Source organism: Nanorana parkeri, unplaced genomic scaffold, assembly GCF_000935625.1.
Source record: "Nanorana parkeri isolate BGI_ZX_2015 unplaced genomic scaffold, ASM93562v1 scaffold74, whole genome shotgun sequence".
Classification (NCBI taxonomy): Eukaryota; Metazoa; Chordata; class Amphibia; order Anura; family Dicroglossidae; genus Nanorana; species Nanorana parkeri.
This window is the reverse complement of record NW_017306342.1, coordinates 817,793-839,847: the sequence shown is the minus strand read 5'-3', so window position 1 is coordinate 839,847 and position 22,055 is coordinate 817,793. Positions and strand designations below refer to the sequence as shown.

General features: G+C 40.0%; 1 protein-coding gene across 1 annotated transcript in view; it reads left to right on the top strand.

Moving 5' to 3' along the window:
* Nucleotides 1–22,055, top strand: part of ADAMTSL3 (ADAMTS like 3) — a 272,367-nt gene that overhangs the window by 100,096 nt on the left and 150,216 nt on the right. Inside the window, exon 3 of the mRNA XM_018576681.1 lies at nucleotides 19,695–19,822. Within this exon, the coding sequence (XP_018432183.1) occupies nucleotides 19,695–19,822 (128 nt within the window). The remainder of the gene's footprint in view (nucleotides 1–19,694; nucleotides 19,823–22,055) is intronic.

Below are 22,055 nucleotides of genomic sequence, written 5' to 3'. Positions count from 1 at the left end.
TATATATATATATAATTCCTTAGCAACTCAACCCCAGTCCTATTTATGATTTTGAAAAGGTGGTAAATATGATGCAATTTTGCCCCTAATGGAAGGACTAGAAGTACAGGTGCCTATGGCAAAAAATATTTGATCCGCTACGGCACATGTGTCAAACTCAAGGCCCAGGGGCCGAATCCGGCCCACCAGGCCATTTCCTAGACTTCTACTTTCAGATCTAGGTATTACGTTATTACTAAAACCAGTGGTAATCGAATGCAGAGGCAATTATGTTAAAAATTAGATACATTTATATAGTCTTACAGATACAACCGGCCCTTTGAGGGCAACCTTAATGTTGATGAGGCCCACGATAAGGAGCCCCAGTACACTTTATTAAAAATGTTCAATTAATACTATTATTACCTTCACTGGATTCACTGGATCCATCCATTTATGAGCACCTGGCACCATAGGCACCTGTACTCTAGTACTCCTAGGGGCAAAATTGCATCATAATCTCTAGCCAATCATATTTAGTAATTCTACTTTTTACAAAGAATTGTCAAAGGGTTTAAACAAAAATAAAAGGTTAGCAGGCAGAATTAGTAAAACTAAATTAAATATCCAGTGGGTAGAATTGGCCCCTTGTGTACTTGGAGCCTATGCTCTTTTCTCTGGATAATAAAAGTAGGTGGGGCTGTATGGCAGGAACTTCAGGTAGTAACCAAATGTCACTAAAGATACAAGACTGCATGTACTTAGCTTGAATGTTTCAGAAAATACCTGTGGAGTAGTGCTATCATATTTGAAGTCAACTGTGCAAGTGCAGACTTAACAGCCAACATATGCTGTTTAACTGCTGGGGTGCTGAATGCCATATAAATTTGTTACTCATTTTCCTTGCTAGTAAAAGACAATTAAAGTGAGTATTGCATGTCTAAATGTACGTTTACCAGTTAGACACCCCTAGCAAGAGCCAAAATGTAACATTCCACATAGTTTCTGTCAAACTGTTTCATGTCAACCTGTCAATTGGTTCTTTTGATCTCACCCAATCAGAATGCTTCTTGTTTTTGCACAGCAATAGGAGAACACACTGGGGGACAGATGAAAAAGGGGGCCTTGTATTTCTGATAGTAGTAAACTGATAGTCTAATTGTACATGGCAGATTTATATAGGGTAGAAAAATGAACAATGTAGACATTCCTTCTTCAGTAGTAGCAATTTATTGGTACGGAACTGGCAGCAAGCCGCATTAAAATATATCTTAGCTGATAGTGGCATTTTTAGGAAGCGAAAGGCTGTTGTTTGACCTTCCCGTTTAAATGCGTCAAATACTTCTGACAAAATACGATACATCTATTATAATCCAGCTTCACGGGACATTTTTATTAGATGAGCTGAAATAAGAAATAACAGTATGTGTATGTGGATTAAACCTTTTAAAAACAGATGCACAAGATTTAGTATTTATGATATCAAGCAGTATCCAAGACACGTTTTTGTGTGATTGGTGAATGGCACTTGTTATGCATTTTACTGCTCTCAGTTATATTTTACAGCATGCCTTTGAGCATTTGTTGAGAAATTCTATGAAAAAATGCAGCAAACACAAGGGGGTTGATTTGAGAATAACAAATAGAGACTATTCACATTGTAAAGTAAATGTTCACATAGCTCAGTAAATAAGGTAACGCTTTTTGTACTTAAATCATGCAAATATGTGCAAGCAAACTTTTTTTTTTTACTTCCCTTGAGCATAATTGGGTGTTCAAGGTTAAAGTTCTCCGGGCTACCCCTGCACTGCAAGGGTTAAGTGCTTGTTTGTGTCTGGGTGCTGAAATAAATGTATACTCACCCAATCCTCGGGAGCCTGCTTGCTCTTAGAGCATTCCCTGGAGCCTCTCTCCCCCTCTGCTGCAGCGGTCTAAGGATCCTTGAGTCATCACATTCTATACACAATGTACCATCTCTGCAGCGGGGAAGAAGACAGGCTTCAGGGAGTGGAGTAGGAGCCAGTTGACTCTGTGTTTCCCCCCCCACTGCAAGGGTTAAGAACGTTTTTGGCCAGAGGTCTGTTTTAATATTGCTTCACCTTAGTCACTAATAAGCAAAGTGAACATGCAACTCCTTCAGTAAACCCAGGGCTGCCATCAGGGGGGTACGACCGATACTCATGCAAGGGGCCCAGGCAGCCTGGGGGGCCCACCCAGGACCCTTACATGAGTATTGGCCGACAGTGAAAGGCGAGGAGGTGGCCGGGCCCCCGCAGTGCCGGGGAAGGCCTGGCCCTAGCAGTGCAGGGCCCCAGCATTGCCGATCCAGCGGCTTCGAGACAGGCTGGGGCCCCATCAGCACTGCTGCTCGTCTGATGTGGGACCGGACGGAAGTGACATTACTTCATGTCCGGCAGCAGAGGAGGCCAGATGTACAGGTAAGAGGAGCTTGGAGGGGGATGAAGCCCTGACCAGCCCACCTGAGACCCCTGCAGAACCCACCATAGAGAGTAAGCATCACTAATGGTATATTGCACTGTATATGTACCATCAGCTATAGAGTAATACAAATCCCAGCAATACATTATACACTGTATGTATAATGTGTTGTACTCCTCTATAGCTGGTGGTATTCTGCATTGTGCTATATAATGTATTATTGCTGAGATTTGTAGTGCTCTATAGTTGGTGGTATTCTGCATTGATTGCTGTATAATTTTACACTTTCCATTTCACACCACGCTTGACTGATGGGACTGGCTCAGTGTTCTCAGTACAGCACTGCGATATATGCCAGAGCTATATCAATGTATAATAATAGTGTGTGACTGTGGGGGGACATTAGAGTGTAAACTCCTCTGTACAGAGACTGGTGTAACTGGCTCAGTGTTCTCTGTACAGCATTGCGGTATATATCAGAGCTATATAATTGTATTATTGTTATACAGGATTTATATAGCACCAACAGTTTGCGCAGCACTTTACAATATAAGGAAGGCATTACAATCACAATTCAAGACAAGATGGTAAGGAGGGCCCTGCCCCTGAGGGCTTACAATCTAAAAGGGAGAGGGGAAGTGATACATGAGGAGCTTATCCACATAAATGTAGAATAATAACAGTGTGACGGCGGTGCGGGGGAAGGGGGCCCGGTCTAAAGCCATGTAAGGGGCCCCAAAATTTCTGATGGCTGCCCTAAGTAAACCAACCCAAATATGTTTGCTATTCTATTTTTAAATTGAATAATATGTGCTGTAATCAAACATTGGGTGGATTAAATCCACCTTCAGGGCCTGAAAAATATATCTTATCATACTCCATAGTGCTATGATTTACTGTCCATTTGGTTACGAAGATAGCTGAGTATTTTTCTTTTTTGATCAGTGTGCAGCCCTAAGGACAGTATTGTATTACATTGTGGGCTTGCAGACTGGTTTTGGTATATGTCACCAGCACAGGTACTGTGTTCTCCATTATGATGACATAATTATATCACTTCTTTTTTGTAGTACTCCATATTTTTCTATGCATGTTGCCTGTGTGCATATAATCAGTAATAGTGAATGCTGTAACTTGTGTTGTCTTGTCTGTGAAGGTTCTCATTCATCCAGGTCATGGTATATCTGTAAAAAATAAGTCAAGGCAGCTGGACTTGCTGTATTTTTTTTCTTGAAGACGTTTCATTGGTCATCCAACGAGGTTTCTCAATTCAGAATGACTTGTACAAAAAATTATCTGGGGATAAATATGGTGAATGTTGCTCCAATCCACATAATTTGTTAGTCGCAGCCAGGCGTTGATTGCATTTGCATAATTGGGGTCTAGGAGGTGTAATTAACCTGCCCAGGTGTTAAAACAGCATTGTATGTGGCAGACAATAGATGTCTCACCCCTCCCCACCGCTATTCAAGCTTGGCTTCTCCATTTTCTCGTGTTGTCTTGCAACAAAGGCATTATGAAACAATCAAGACTAAGGCCTCATTCACACACAACGCAAGCAAAATTGTATATTGCGTATATACACGTCTATGCGCGTAAATACGAGCGTATTTGCGTGCACTATATGCAATCTCAGAAAGCATCACTCATAATGGAATTTTTAATGTGCTGTACGCATGTACGCGCCTATAAATGCGTAAATACGCAGAAATACGCTGCCCGGTCGCATCTCTGTTCCGTTCTGTTTTTGCGCATATACACGCTAAGCAAATATACGGCTGTTTGTATGGAGCCATTTATTTGCATATGTTGCATATGGTACAATACGCGCGTTTACGCGCGGCAGTGTGAATGAGGCCTATATACATTACAGTTTAGGCCTATATTACAGTCTTCAAAACTGGAGCAGACAGAATCTGGAACAGTTGCCCATAGAAGCTAATTGGTTGCCATGGACAACTGCTCCAGATTCTGTCTGCTCCAGTTTTGATAAATACCCCCTAGGTAGTCTAATTAAAATGTATGTATAGGCAAAACATGCTTTTAGGATTTGGATAGAGCAGGGAAGGAATATTATTATATGAGAATGTTTTGCTGTCTGCGTCCTGCTCGGGAGATTTCCTATTATTTCCTGTCTTCAGGACACAACAGAAAGTGAGAGGAAATCTCCACAAAGTGAGGGGAATTTTGTACATGTGTGCCCATTGATAGATTTCCCCTCAGCTATTGTCCTTGTTACATTTTTAAAATGTACGATTTCCCCTTACTTTTTTCCACTGTGACAATGGTCAGCATTACCAATAGAGAGGTTAATGTCCCCAGCGGTGACACAGCCCACAATAAATATTTGGCAGAGGGTCAAACTCTTCCCCACTCTATCCAGAACTCAAAATTGTTTTGCCTTTACATGTACTTTAATAATCTTCTGACACATTCCACTGTGACTTGCATATTATACACAGTTCTCTTTAAGCAATTCCCTGCTAAACACAGTCCTTCAAAATCAAAATTTAAATCAAAATTATTTTGCAAGAGCTCCCTCCATTTTGTGTCTACAGAGTTCTGGACAACGCTCACCATATGCAGCATTTACCATGCTTAAAGTGACACTAAACTCAGAAGTTAAATCTTAAAAATACATTCAATTACCTTAACTATTAACAAGAATGTATCTTATTTGGTATCACTTGGCTGTAGATCCTCAAATCATCTCTGAATTGGTGCTGCCACTGTCCTTCCTTCTGGAGGGTGACTACTTTTGTTCCCCATGGTCCCTGTGTGTGTTGTAAAATAGCAAACACTCCAAGCTCACTCCTGTGATGGATTCTCATTTAGTTTACTAATTTGTATTGAGGTTGTAGTCCATGATAGGAGTAAGCTTGGAGCCGGGACTACTTTACAACACACACAGGGACCTTGCGGAACAAAAGTAGCCACCCTCCAGAAGGAAGGACAGTGTCAGCATGAATTCAGAGATGATTTGAGGAGCTACAGCTGAGAGATACACAAATAAGGTGCATTTTTTGTTAATAATTAAGGTACTTGAACGTATTTTTAAGATGTATCTACTCAGTTTAGTGTCACTTTGCATCCCCCTGTATAATTTTTGATCCTGTGTATGATTTATAGAATGGTGTGGCGTTCACTGAGCATGAAGAGTCACATGTAGATGCCTTGTTTAGGAGATGGATTGCACAGAACACATGTGTTCTGAAATATAGCAGTGGGGCATTTGCAGTGGGTATGAAGACACTTTTCTAGATGACACAGATATGACACATGCCCATATGCAATATAATAAAGGCAGACCTCAGTGCTAATAAGCCACTGCCATGTTTCAATTGTGTATAAAACTGGCTGTTTTCCTTTTGATTTGCGTGCAGTACTTGTATCATTTTGTAGCCTACATAGTATATCTATATGTACTGGAAAAAATAGAAACAAATGACAAGTATACAATTCTAAATTGATACTATTTATAAAAGTGCTCCGTATTTGTTAACATGTCATGCCAGGGTACAAATCACTACTGTTGTGTTTATTACCTTACCATGAATTTTATATTATTGCCACCAATACCAACGAAGCACCCATTTGCTATTTTAATACATGCAGGCATTACAGCTTTACTTTCAGTCTTCAGATTAGACATTTTGACATTTCAGTAAAAGTGTCCATGTTTAGACAGCCACTCATCTTTCTCACGACCAGTTTTGTGGTGTCTACAGACCTTATAGTCATTTTTTTCATAAATCCCTTGAAAACTCTCAAATTGGCTACAGAAAGTATATGCCTGGTATTCAGATTCAGTGATATTTTTATTGCTTATTAATGAAAGTTTCCATCTTTCCTTCTTGTTCTTCCTTTCTCAATTTCCTTAGCTCTTGATGGACTGTTTGTATTAACACCTTTCTTTCATTTTCATTATAGAGTGCTCCTTCCTCCAGCATAAATGAACTTACATAATTATATTAAGTGAAGACTCACTAGGATCTGCAGCAATATAAGCTGTTCTCTTTTCATGTGTGAAAATGTATCAGGAGCAATGTCATCTTATTAATTTATTGAAATAGTAATCAAATTGCTAAGTTAATTCTAGGAAGGCTTGTATATGTTTGTTTTGCTGTTAGTCAACAGCGTTTGTATTCATTTTTGCAAGTAGGATTTGAGTAGTCTGGTTTAGAAATCTAATTTATTGACATACTTGGTGGTATTTGAAAACGTTTTGTAAGTGGCACTCATCAGCTGCACTAGCACCATCTTTAAGATGTCGAGCAGTTTTAAATGTGAACTAACATAGATGTGAATAAGCTGTAGCTGTAAACATGAGGGGGGGATTTACCAAGACTGGAGCAGACAAAATCTGGAGAAGCTGTGCATGGTGACCAATCAGCTTCTCTCTTCAGTTTGTTTAGTTAAGATTTGAAAATGAAAGATAGAGGCTGATTGGTTGCCATGCACAGCTGCTCCACATTTTGTCTGCTCCAGTTTTGATAAATTCCCTTTGAGGTGCTTCCTATATTATGGATGCTGATTTTGATGGTTATTATAACATTTGCTGTAAAGGTACTTGTTTATCATTATTGTAATACCATCTATTATGACAGTGTTACCCAATTAACTATGCGAACAGTAAATTAAGTTAGGGGACATGCATTATAAATCTACTAATAGCTTTAAAGTGGACAGGCAGGCTAATTCAAATGACTGTACTGCACTTTACACTGCCAAGAAGGTACTTGAAGGTGCCCACACATCCTTTCTTCTGTCCTGTACAAAGCCCCATGGAGTCCAGAAAACCAAAGTTCTGGCCTGCCCCCCGCATCTTCCATTGCCTCACTAATGGCTAGTGAGGCAACCAATTTCAGTAATGAGTCCGTAGTGAGGAGCAGAAGATAGGAGAAGTGGTCCATAGGCAGCACTCAAAGATATTGTCAATGTTTGCATATCTGAGCACCCTGCCTTTCCAAGATTGATAGGACACTCAAGTATCTAGAGGGGCTTCCTTTAAGTGGCAGCTGTGCACTTTTAGACAGCCCACATAAACATATAACGTCATATTGCCTGTTCCCATTTCTGTGTCAAAAGAACAGAACTGAAAATATCCTATTGTATAACCTTTTACCAAATGTCAGTTAGCCAAGGGTCTTCATTATATGGATATACTTTTACTAATGCTAACTGTCATTTTGTCAGCTGTCAACATTCATATAAAGTTTTACCTAAATCAAGCAAAAATCATTTAATATTTTCTGGGTAAATTTAACAGTGCTTATATACCAATATTTGTTTGTCAGATACGTTTATCTATGTTTACACTTACAAGTGTGTCAAATTATATTATTCTATTAAAAACCACCCCAAGCATCAGTGTTTTAATATATGGAAGACTAGTGCATTTACAGGAACAGATAGTTTTATTGACATAATTGTATGGTTGTCACACTGGATATTGGCCAAAAATCCTCTACATCTATAAACTCTGTTCCTTCTGAAAGGCCTGGGGATAAAAAGCTTCTAGCGGGCTTTATATAAAACACTGAGTGTTTTTCTTTCATGATCCTATGAAGAAGCAAGACCATATTTTTCAATTCTCTTTTCAACATGTTGCTCAAAATAGAAGCCTGTTAAGCACGGGATGAGAACAAATATATGACAAATGTTTTTCCTACTGTTGCAGACTTTTCTTTATAATTCAGTAGTTAACCTCTGGTTGTGACATCCAACCAGAGTTTTGCCTCTTCACACTGCTCTGCCGGTGTATTTCATTCGTTGATGGCCTTGATAGTATCCTGTACACTACTACATCAGACCAATTTATATGAACAATTTATAGTGTGTGTGTGTGTGTGTATGTATATTATATTTATAGACACGCAAATTATAAACAGAAAAATAAATCAATGCATTTAGGTCCTTTTTAAAGAGGATTTCTGGGCAGAGTTTTTATTAACCCTTGCATTGGGCTACCCCCGCATTTTTAAGGTTTTACTGCTCGTTTTTGCCTAGGGTCAAAAAAAGTTATACTCACCTAAACCCCCGAGCTGGCGAGCTCTTAGAACGGTTCCAAGAGCTTCTCTCCCCCTCCTCTGTAGCGGTCTAGGAAATCCTTACATCGATTACAGTGTATTGGACATGAGGATGCCGAGGGACATACCATAGTTGCAGTGGAGGAGAGAGGCTTAAGAGACCGCTGCTGGCTCTGAGGATTAGGTCAGTATAACTTTTTTTTTACCATAGGCCAAAATGAGCAGGTAACCCTTGCAGTGTGGGGGTAGATGGCTGTACCATTGTCCTACTGATTTCTGCCAAGTCTGAACTGATGGTGTCACTGGACATCCTCCAATTATGAAGGGACATCAGCATCATTTGTCTTTCATCTGCTGCACTAAGTTTCCTTTGCTGGCCACTGTGTTTTTGGTCTTCAATTTTGCCTGTTTCTTTGTAATTCTGCAACACAAGACCTGTGACAGCATATATAGAAACACCTGTTTTCCTTGAAATTTCTGCCTGTGAGAGACCTTGCTGATACAGTAAGACCACCCTATGTCTTGTTGCTATGCTAATTCTTGCCACATGTTAGTTTTTTCTACAGTACTGATCACTTGGTGTTTGCTCAGTACATGGAAGGAAATATTTCACATATTTGCTGATCCTCCGCTCGGCATCCTTAAAGTACAATTAAACCTTCTGTTTTATTTGCATATATCTACTGGTAGAAAGCTGTAGATATATGCAAAAACATTAAAAAAATTAAAAAGTTACCAAAAAGGTTAATACTTACCTCTGTCACCACCGCTCACTCACGTCCAAAGATCAGAAGATTCTCGAGCGGCCGAGCAAGATCATGGGGCCACGCAGTACAAAGTGGAGCTGAATACACGCAGCCTGAAGTGTGCACGTTGGACAGACACCGTAGGACAGGAAAAGACAGGAGTCAGCGGTGGATCAGAGACCGGCACCAGCGCTGGAGGGACTCCTGAATACAAGTAGAAGGAAGAAAATGATCGGATCAAGAAGCATAATTTAAGGTAAGATCTTAAAGCAGCATGACTTTGTGACTTTATCCAGTGACTTTAATGTCACTGGAAGCTCCACCCGGCCCCACACAGCTCAGCTTTCCATCCTGACTCCTCCTGTCACTGCGCTCTCTCTCCTCCCTGCTGTATGGCTGCAGCTGGATTGGCTTTCTGTCCCCTCCGATCCCCAGTGCCTCTGCCGATACAGGCTGGTGAGAGCAGCGAGGATCGGAGTGGACACAGACCGCAGCATGCAGATGGCTCCCAGTGGGGTGGAGAGAGCTGCAGAGCAGCAGTGGCTTCCAACCTGAGCCCAGGCCCCCCTGCTGACCCAACGGAGCCCGGTAAAGGAGTGCCGGCTGGCTTCAGCGCCTCCAAAAATCACCCCCTGCCCCCCCCACACTACGCCCCTGGGACCACATACAAACTGGCCAATTAGCTGCTGCCAGATTGTGTGCAGACAGAATCTCCACAAAAACGCTGTCACTGGACGCACTGTCTGTGTCCAGGATTGGTCGGAGACACTGTAATGAGTGGTTACATGTGAACAATGGCGGTATTATCCATTGATTTGTGCAGAGTATAAATCGAACAGCTGCTGCTGTTCGCAACCCTATGTGCATTTAGCAGTAGCTCTGTTGGCAAAATTCCTAAATGATTGTATTTTAAGCTTCATTTTATCTTGAACATATGACTGCAAAATCCTGAACTGTGTACCTGTGTGAATTTTTATACAGCATTTTGAATTGATGCTGCTTTAAAGGCAAAGGGAGGACACACCTTATATTAATTTCATCAAATTTAAATGCATCTTTATTTTACAGCATTTTTTGCCTAAAAACCTTTGTACAGTAGTATCTATGCATGGATCTGCTATTTCAGCATGCTGCATTTAAGTCCTTTCAGTGGCAGTATTTCTATTACTGTCTGTACCTTCCTTTTTTGGTGAGACCCACATCCCCATTTTCTTTATTGGAGTGCATGGGGACTGAAAGTAAGAGTACATTTTTCCAATAAAGTCACAGACAAAGTTAAACACAGACAGTCATTTAGATTGTTTCTCTCTACCCAAAGCTAAAATAAATGGCTGGCGTTAGGCTTTAAATCCCCATTAAAAAAATATCACGCCTTTTTGTTATTGCATTATTTTTTGCTCTGTAGTGTGCTGGGTAATAATGTAGTATGCAATGCCACATGCATCAGATTCCATATTTTTACATTATCCAGTATATACATTACATAAGGGAAGCCATACTGAGAGAGGATCCATAGACTTACTAATGAGTCACTAAAATTGAAATAGCTAAAATACTAAGCCAAATATTTAATGGCACTTTAACAATCAGTAGCTGTCTGGCTCAAACACTGTATTATTGTTTTCAAAATAGTTGTGATTAAAAAGGACCTTCTGGCTTTTCCCTTGTACCTCCAAGGGCAGAAGTTTCCATTTTTCAGTCTGTCATCGATGTGCCCTTACTTCCTTTGGGACACAGGTGTTTATGCTCATACCCTTCCTCTTATTTTACTGAAGCATTATCTTTTTGGAAATAAAGCACAGATATAATATAGGTAGTTGAAAAGTGAATTCATACTATCCAGGGAATTAACTATGACAGTTTGCTCTACTTGTATAACAATGCATAAACTCACTGGTTGTACATTTGCATATGCCCCAACTGTGCCTCTATGAAGTGGACCTTTACCCCCTTTAACTAAGAATCACATCAGCATACAGCTTTGAATGCTGATATAAAAATCATCTTACAATTATTAGCTAAACGAACATATTTTTATTTTTAAATTTCTTTTTTTCCAATTCCTGGTCCACCTTGGCACAAATTATGTAATCGTGCCCAAGCATTGCATCCTGGGAAGGTTACATCAGCAAAGCATTGCTGGGAAATTTCATCTGCAATTTCATGAGATGTCAAGGAAAGGCATTTGAGATGATGTGCATGGGCGCATTTCCTAGTCACATTTGCCAGAGTTCCAGGAAGTAAAGAGAGATAGAGTAACCTGCCCTTAATTAAAATGGCCACTGTCGAAAGACTGGGGAGGAAATGAGAAATAAGGTAGGCAAAAAATATGAAGCCTGCGATTATCTAGAAGTATTTGTTTGCGGATTGCCATTACTAAACATTTCTAAAGGTGCCTTTGTTGTTATTTTGAAGATAGCGTTAAAGTTCCTGTTTAGGTAAGATATGGGGAAGAGTTGGTAAAAGGTAGGGCCAGCTGTAATGCTTTTCCACTTTTACCTTTTTAGTCTTTTAATCTGCATTTTTGTTTATTGAAATGCAAACAGAAATGGTTTTCATTTTAAATGTATGTCATCATAACAATATATAATCTGCATGAGAAATCAAAATTAAAATATAATTAAAGTGGATGTAAAGCAAAAACTTTTTTTGTTATAAATGAAGGAAGGGGCAGGACCTCTCTCAGGTTTTTTTTTTTTTTGCTGTCTGAGTCCCTGCTGGGGAAATCCCCACTCAGTGCTGATATTAAAAAATGCTCTGGCTAGAAAGGGGCAGCAGCACAGTGCAAACATTGTGTAGTAGAACGTTCATGCCGCTTTGCTTGCTGCCCACCGTGTGACCCAAAGAGAGGCCACCTGAGGCAACAGCCTGAGGCTGCCTCATGAGACTGCCCTGAGTGTGCTGAAGTCATATCTTATCCATTTTGGAACTGGGGGGAGGGGTACAGAGTAGGGCTGTTACCTACTTGTTACCTTTGTAGACATTGTTTAGTCCACTTATGGGCTCAAATGTACACATTCTGCAAGCGAACATAATCAGAATAACTTCTTTTTATTGATTATGTGCTTTGTTGTTTCCATTCTGAAAGTCCTAATGCCAAAAGAATGCAAACTTTCTTATTTTTTTTTCCATAGATTGCCCATGGAAAAGCTTTTTGAAAAGTTGATTCAATTACTTTTTTGCTGAAAGCAGTTTGTCCTTCACCTAAAACTAGGCTAACCCAGATATTAATATGGCTTATTTTAAATTGCTTACAACCTTTTGCTGAAAACCCGAGAGACTACAGGGTTAAACATCAGCTGATTCAACTGGGAGGAATCAGAGCACATATGATTTCTTCACAGGACAAAATACCAAAATACAACCAGCACGCCAATAAAAACACATTGTGATGCTTCAAATACCACTTGGATTAGTGCATAGATTGGCAAAGGAAATGCATTTCCCTTCAAACCCTAGTTTTATGGGGTTTTGTAAGCTTTTAAGGAAATCTTTGAAAAATGCAAGTGTCTCAGTGAAAGCATGTGTACAAGGAATGGACATTTGAGTTTTTGACAAAAAGGTATACCATTTATTGCAAACATTACTAAAATGTTTGGAAATAACATTTTCTAACTTTTGTTCTGACAAAAGAACAATTAGTCTGGCATTGTTATATTTAATTCAGTGTGTATTTATTAAGGGGAAATGTCTTTCTTTTTCTTCTGGTAGATGACAGATACAACTGTATATATCACTTAATAAAATAGACCCTTTTACAGGATTAGTACAAGTATACCATAAGAAAGATTAAAGTCAAAAAGCACCCCAACATTGAGGGAACACGCTGCCCATTTTATGATGCCGGTAAGCTGCAAATCAATGATTCTCCATTGAGAAACACTATTTGTAGTACTAGACCATGGAGACATCATCCATTGTCCATCTTATGCTGTCATTGTTATTACCTTAACTACATGCAGAAACAACTATAGTATTCACATTCTTAGGTCTTGTTCACACATGCAGTAGGTTTGAACACACACCTTTAAAAAGCGATCTGTGGTGGACTGCTTTTCAGAAGTGGTTTAGAGCCTTTTCAGAGCCGATTCACAGCAGTTTAGGAGGCTGGCTCATCAATGTCAGAAAGACCCGAAGCGAAAAAAAAAAAAGTGGTGGGCATACATGACTAGGTTTATTGGGGAAACAAGTTACAAAAGGTTTAACAAGGGTTCGGTCTTTGGACAAGGTCACTTACCTGATTGGACAGGTCAAAAGGTTAGGTGGAGCTTGAACTTAAGCTGGTGAACACTAATTGGATATTTGGAGTGTATGCAGTCAGTTGGTGGTTGTCCCTAGGTGGTGTGTTGCGGCTGGGGGGCCTAACATGTTTTAGTACTGCCGCAAAGAATGCATCAAGAAAAGGTGTGGCCTTCAAAGACCTGCAACTTTGTTTATGTAATTCTGACTGATGTTGAAATTGTTTATATAGTTATGTTTTGTATCAAATTATTTAATAAAAGGTTGCTAAGGCCATTTAATGCCATTTTGGAGTGTGGTCGGTTTATTCCATACACAGGCGGGTGGTGGGTGGTCTTGGTGGCTCGTATTAAGGGGAAAAAGATTGGGAGCATCTATGCTACCTTAGTCATGTATTTTTTCATTCCCAAGGGAGATTTTCACAAGCATTTTACATGGGGTTGCAGCACTGTCCCAGTGACTACAATGGATGCATTTGCCATGGGGCACTGCCTGCCGAACGCAACATGCTGTAAAAAATGTGCTGTAAAGCATCACAGCTTCGACCATGTATACCACTACGAGCATCCATTTTGCATTATAGTTCGGGGGGGTGGGCTTTAAAAAAGCAGGTCCTTCATCTGTCTTGACTGTCCCTTTTGACGACCCTATTAATGAGTTTTTTGTTTTTTTGCTGACAACAGTTTGGATTTTCTCCTGCAGCCAGGATATTTGTATTTTTATTATTGTAATATTGATTGCCATTATATTCCTCTGGTTATAATCAAATCGCCAAAGGTTAACAATAAAACAACCATACATATGAACCATAACGACATGAGGCCTGACTTGGCTTTAGTGGACAGCTGGAGCCATGGCCTGGCTGAGGGGATGTTCCATCTCTCTGTGGTAGTAAATTAGAGTACTTAATAGCTGTTGGCATTTGCATTCTAATACCTGCCTCCTGTAATCACAGAAGATGATACTACTGAGAGACTATGCACTGAGTGGCCAGATTATTATGACCACCTGATGTTTGTAGGCAAATTAGCTATAATTTTGCGCTGAAGTTGCTAGAGGGCCAGACCATTATAAATAGGGAAGCAGGTTGTTTACCACGAAATTAGAAGTGATTTTTTTCTGAAGATATGGGCAAAACAGCAGAATTCGTTAAATGTATAAGAGCAGTTGTTGTTAAAGTGTTTAAAGACTGGACTGTCAGCCGAAAATCTGGATCTGAACGTGCGAATTGTGGCCGTCAGCGACTAGTCAATGTTAGGGCAGAACGGAGAGTGGCAAGACTACTGGTACAAGACAACAAAAGGGCAACAGTGCATCAAATTAATGCAGATCTTAATCAGGGATCCTCTCAAATGATCTCTGAACGCACTGTTCGCGGTACAATGCATCGTATGGGATATGGAAGGCGAAGGCCTGTTCCAACACCTTTGCTGTCTGCAGATAACAAGATAAAACGTCTCCAATTTGCACAGGAACACAAGGAATGGACAGTCCAGCATTGGAAAAAAGTAATGTGGTCCGATAAATCACGTTTCCAGTTGCATCATGCAGATGGCAGAGTGAGAATTTGGCGGGAACAGCATGAAGGCATGCACCCCACATGCATGAGTACAACCCTTCAAGCTGGTGGGGGCAGTGTTATGGTTTGGGGCATGTTTTCCTGGCATGATTTGGGCCCTTTAATTCGTGTGGAACAACGTCTGAATAGCACAACATACCAAAGTATCGTTGCTGATCAAGTTAATCCGATCATGTTGATGGCGTATCCCAATGGAGATGGCTTCTTCCAACAAGACAATGCGCCATGCCACGATGCTCGTATTGTGCAGCAGTGGTTTCAAGAACATGAGAGAGACTTTACCTTGCTTATGTGGCCCCCAAAATCACCAGATCTCAATCCAATTGAGCATTTGTGGGACGAAGTTGAAAGAGCCATCAGGCAGCTGGTTCCACAACCATCAAATCTCACAGAACTGGACAGTGGTATTCATCAGGCATGGTGTCAGATTCCTCGCATCACCTTTCATCATCTCGTGGAGTCAATGCCAAGAAGAATCGCCACAGTATTGAAGGCAAAAGGTGGCACAACGAAGTACTGATGGGGTGGTCATAATAATCTGGCCACTCAGTGTATATCAAATGTCAGCAGTCCATCACATTGGTGAAGCTTTAAAGCCCATCTCTTGGCAAGCCAAAAACCTGGTGGGGTAGCCACACTGCAATCGACTCTAGTTCTGCTCTCACTGACTTTTTCCACTGACCCAGAGCCCACTCTGGGATTACTATTCATCGAAGCAGATTTTGGCAACATGGGTAACAATATTCAATTGCTTCTCCAAATAAGCCAACCAGACTTGAAGGGACTTAATACTGGAAAGGAACATATTGGCAGGAGGAGAGATGGAAGAGTGATGACCACATTAGTCTTCTACTGCTTCTTTATTGGCTGGGGCAAGTTGCTGACCAAACTTTATTGGGTAACTAGAGTAGAGAAAAGTTACCATCCTGGCCATACCGTAAAAAAAATTACAAATCCTTTGGCAGTTAAAACAACTCCTCAATTTCAATTATGTATTATACATTTTCCTGGAGTTCAGCTTTTAGTTGCAACCGTGCAACTAGGTTTTACATATTCTTAAAAAGCTGTAAACAAGCTTTAAAACAAGCCCTGATTGAACAAGCCTCTTTAGCTGCACCTGGTGTGAAGTAATTAATTCTCGAAGATCACCACGTGGACTCTAAAGTTGGATTTTAGACAGTTTCTAACAGCTTAGAAACATTTGCTGTGTAGAGGACTGGCAGGCTGCCAAGATTCTGCCGCAATAGCAAGTATTAGGAATAGAGCTAAGATTTCAGTGCCTGTGTTGAAAACTTTAAAGATGAAATTCTCCACAGTGTTTATACAGTGCCTGTTATAGAGTGTTTTATTGTTTTTTCAGAATATGTAAATACTTTAGCGTTCATAGTCTTGGCATAGATTCACTTAAATTACTGTAACCCATATATTACACCTTTATATATAAAATGGTCTGAAGACTGAAGAATTTGGTTCCTAGCCATAAGTGCAATTTACACACTACAATCTCCTATACTTCTTCATGTATATACATTTATATTGGGTATTGCGCTCTCATGCACCACTTTAATAGAATCTTGTTACCAAAAACTGTTCTCATTGCATTTTCCCAATAATGAATGAAGCAAATTTGTGCTGTAATATAACATATGTACATAAAAAAACAGCAATTATTGCACATAGTTTTTTAGCAAGTGTCTGCTCTGTGTCACAGCATGCAATTTAGCTGAAACCATACATTTCATGAAATAGCTGTGAACAATAAATCATTAATTTTGTACTGTTCAGGCCAGTCTGGTTCTCGTCAGCTGGTGACTGCCTAGGAAGAATTTCAGAGTTCTCTCACGAGATGACTGGCTGGGCCATGTACAATACAAGCAGTTTTGGGCACTGAGAGGAAGGCTTTGCTGCCTAAATAAACACTAACCACGACAATTAGGAATAATTAGACCACTTAATAATTTCCAACTAAATACATATACACGTACACTGCATCCGTGCCTTTTCTGGATTATAAAGCACTCATCAGTGGGATTTACATGTGGTTATATGATAATTAGAAATGAAGTATACTTGTAACAATAGGCAGTAGAGAACTGACTTATAGGGAAGAAATGCACTGGATTCATATCTACGTCTGAATGATTTTATTTTTAATTATAGTTGAAATGGAATTTGTAGAGCACCACTACCTTTACAGTTCATGTCATGTGGCTTTAACCACTTGCTGACCGGGTTTTAGACCCCCTTCCTGGCCAGGCCATTTTTCAGTATTCAGCGCTGCAGTACTATGACTGACATTTATTCCGTCATGCAACGCTGTACTGAAATTAATTTTATAACATTTTTTGGGGACAAATAGAGCTTTCTTTTGGTATTTTTGGTATTTAATCACCACTGGGATTTACACTTTTACTATATAATTAAAAAAGGGCCGACAATTTTGAAAAAAAACCTGTTTTCCCTATTTATGTTACGTCAGGTAAATAGACACCAAACATGTCAAGGATTAAAATTGCGCGCACTCACAAAATTGCAAAAAAACTACTATGCCTAGATTGGCTGTAGGTGACACTTTAAAAGCTTTTACCGCTCATCAAGTGTTATCAGTGATTGATGGGCCTAGAATTATTGCTCTATGTGATATGTAACATGTGCGGCATAATCGTTTTTGCATGTAGGCACAACCGATGCATATTTATGTGTATAAGTGTGTGCGCGCAGGGTCGGGGGACTTTTTTTGGTGTTTTTTAAAATTCTTTTTAATATGAGACTTTAATATTATTATTTTTTAACTTTTTTTTTTACACTTAACTTGATTGCTATCACATAGGGGGTAAAAATCCCCCAATGGGATAGCTAGAAAAAAATGACAGGTTCTCTACTGTATATGGAGACATCAGGGGTCCCCAAGACCCCTAATGTCACCTAGGGACCCCCAAAGAAGCTGATGAAGCAGAGATCTGCTTCATCAGCTTCTTCTCTGGCTCTCAGCCAGAGAAATGACAGCTGAAGGTGGAAGTGATGTAATACACATCGCTTCCGACTTTAGAGAGAGAAGGGGGAGAGATCAGCGGTGGCGGAAATGCTGATCTCTCCTCCTTCTCCCTAACAGCAGCCGCTGAGCCGGTGTTCTCGGTCGCGAGCACCGCAGGAGGGGACAGCGATACAGGGATATACAGGGATATACTGCTATAGAGCCGGCCAAACGCTTGTATGAAACATCCCATAACGGCTGTACACATTCCCGTCGGGATTCTGCTCCCGCGCGCCCGCAGAAAAAATCACGTACATGTACATCCACCCGCTGGGAAGGAATCCGCCCTTAATTTTACCATGGGTAGACGGCAAGGGGTTAAGACTCTCCCAATAAACGCATAACTTCAGCTATTTCAGTTTAGTGTGCAGTGGAGAAATCCAACTAGGTTTATATTGCTGTGTGTCCCTGTTGCAGAGATGTCCCTTTACTACCTGTGCTGGTAACCACTGTTTCAGAGACAGGAAGTGAGATTACTTATGAATATAGAGAAGCATATGACTCAACAATGTGATATTGATAAGCATGTCAACGGTGAGCCCATAGCCCGGTGGGAGCTACTAACCTGGCAACTTGTTACTAACACTTTGCTTTCACTCTGAAGCAGAATATTTATTTTATGTACATGTTGCTTTGAATGTCTACATTGAAATGAAGCTGTTGCTTTGCTGGAGCAAATCACAGATTTAATTTAAAGTTGGACAGATACCCCACTGCAGCTCTAAAACACAGTGTAAGCTTAAACTCCAAGTTGTGCCTGCTGTTAAGTGAACCTGTTACATTGCCTAGTCCAGACAAAGTACAGAGCTGTTAAATTACTAATTTAAACTGATTAGCACTTTGGGGTTCATTTATAAAAGTTGCTGGACAGATGCCATTTGCACAACACTAGCTTCCCTACATGGCACTGATGAGTATAGGAACTTCCTATACTCATCAGCATCATCTAGGGGCACTAGTGCCATGCAAACGGCATTTGCCTGGCTATACGCCGGGGGGAACCTTTATAAATGAATGTCTTCATTTATAAATTAATCTCTTTATCTGTTTTCCTTGCAATGAAAGAGAAGTGAATAAGTCCCAAGAATAGTCCAAGACACGGACGTTTTCTGAATGCAGTGGACCTGTGTGCAAGACAATAAATTGGGCCCCCTTTCTCAAGAAAAGTTAATTACACTGTCTGTCACCAATGAAACTGGGGATATGGGGTTTATAATTATACAGTGCTAATGAATATAGTTATGTGGGCTGCTATGTAGGTAGTTCTGCCACTGTGTGCAGTGAGTGGGACATGGGGCCCATGTGCACTGCACACACTTCACAGATTAGGAATATGCTAGAGGTCCAGGACCTGTCACCCTGTATGTTAATGATTGTCCGCTCCCATATGTAATTATGGGTAGGATACCATCCCAGCTGTGACACCCAGGGTCAAATGTTGCTCATTTATTACACTTGTGCTTGACTAGTAATGGCAAGAGATCATTATAGACAGTAGACATGTTTTTGCACTTAGAGAATGTTGTAGATTTGTTACATTTGCGTTTAATATATTTAATGCGTTCAGTTTAGATAAAAAAAAAAAAAAATACCAGTTAATTAAAACATAATCATGAATACTGTGAAAAGCAAATTTATTTTTATTACAGACATCCAGAATTACCCGGTCTGACAATGACAAAGACGTTGGCTGGGATGCCTGGGGCAGCTGGAGTGACTGTTCTCGTACCTGTGGTGGGGGTGCATCCTACTCTTTGCGCAGGTGTCTCAATGGGCGGTAAGATTTCTTTTTTTTTTATCACACATATGCACATATGGAGTAAGGGATTAATAGAAGATAGCTCAGCATGGTTAACTAAACTACTGCTTGGACACACGTTTATATATAGACATACACATTTTGTTTGACATTTGTTAGAAGAAATAAGTATCTAAGTTGGAGTGATATTCTGTGGTCTGAAGGTATGCCTATGCTGCCTTACATGCTTTCCCTATGCCTTACGCTTCCCTGTGCTTTCATACCTGTACCACTGCCAATAATTAGAAACAACCCTCAATGCAGAAATACTGAAGGTGCATGTGTTTTCCATTTTATCGCTGCATTTGGAGCCGGACAGATCTACCCTTGCTTTAGTGTTGCTTAGAGCCTTCGGCACTAGTCATATTACTTTCTATACTTCTCATCACTCTCATCACTCTCACACTTCAGTACATGAACAGTGCTGCTTCACTGCTGATAGTCTGACCATGATTTTAATTACTCGTCATCAGCCTCAGAACACCAGCAGTCAACAGTGTATTTCAGTGTTTTACTACTGTATAGCAAGTTGCATTTTTCCACTTTTAAACTATTAAATGTATTTAATGTTCTCAGTGTTGTGCAGCAAATATTGCTCCAAATGTGTTTTCATGATTTATTCCTGATAGCTCATAAATAAAGTATTTTCTTTATGCCAGTGTGTTGAATATATAGTAAATGGTGGGTTAGAGTACCACATCCAACTTATCAAGACATTATATAACCAGAACATTATGCTGGACTTTAATGGTACCACAGCAACACTTGAAGAGATTTAATTAATGTTATTATCCCTTATTAAAATGTTTCCTTAAAAAACCCCCACAGTGTATATACAGTGTATAACCATATACAGTTATATAGGGGTCACTGAGGGATAGCCTAAAAGTAACAGTGGGCCAGCTATACTGTAGAAATGAAAAATCATCAATCATATACAAAATGGTATGTACAATCCCTACAATTGGATATTTATGTTACAATCAATGCTGGTACTTCCAGTGAGATGAGGATGACTCAACACATTTCACAGGACACCCTTTTATTCTGCTTCATCAGGAGACCCTCAGGACAGTTATTTTAAAATATAATCTACAAATGATGACAGAGTAACATCAGTCAGAGCACATCTAGATAGCTATCACATAATCATTTCTATCCTATCAACATTCCCTGAAATGCGCATGCAATCTAGTCTGGTACATGGGTACCCCAAATGACACCATGGACTAGGGATGCACAGATACTTTTCGAGTACCAGTGCCGATACTTGGCATTTTCATGAGAACTACCAGGGTTGGAGCGGTTGCAGCTGGGACCTGGCTCTGGCACTCCACCACGGTCCTGAAATCATTCGTCTGTATTGTTTTAGAAAAACTGTCACATGACAATAAACAAAAATGTATCAGTACTCGTACTTGTAAGTACTCGGCAAGTACCAGTACTTGTACTCGCAAAACTGGTATCTGTGCATCCCTTTATTTATATTTATAAAAACAAAATCGTACATTAAAACAGAGATGTACAAATCCCGGGAGCTCCGTGTGCTCCTTACAAATGACAGCTGCCTCTTAATTTTTGAATTTTTCTCTAGTCTAGTCTTGGAGCTCAGAAGTATCGGTACATGTGCTCGTACTTGTACCGAGTACTGTACTTGGTATCTGTGCAACCCTACCATGGACCCTACGTTTGGTGAATGTAGGGAGCACATTAGGAACCAGGAGACCCCACTGTCAAATATTGGACCTAAAAACATATTTATATTACATTTTATAGTGTTTAGTAAATGCTAGAAAGCTAAATCACCTTATTTCCGGGTGAGATATCTGTACTTAATTTGACATGTTATAATATGGATAATGTAGCAGGAAGTGCTGGAAGGTAGGTGGCAAGATTGTACCTTCTGTGACCTGCTCCAGATTGTCCTGTCTTGGCTTTTTTATGGCAGGGACTGATGTAAATGGCTCGGTGCTCTTTGTAAATTATGACGTGTGGGTCTATATATATATCCAAAATAAATGCATTATGAGGTCACCGTCTATGATAGCAGAAATCCAGTTATTAAAACAATAACTAATACTGAGTATTATTGACATATCACTTTTATAGTACTCAGGTAGAGTTATCTGAACTTGATAAATATATGCTTTGTCGATAATATCACTAGTTCCAGTATTGACTTGGCCATATAAACAGTTTTCTCCAATGTGTA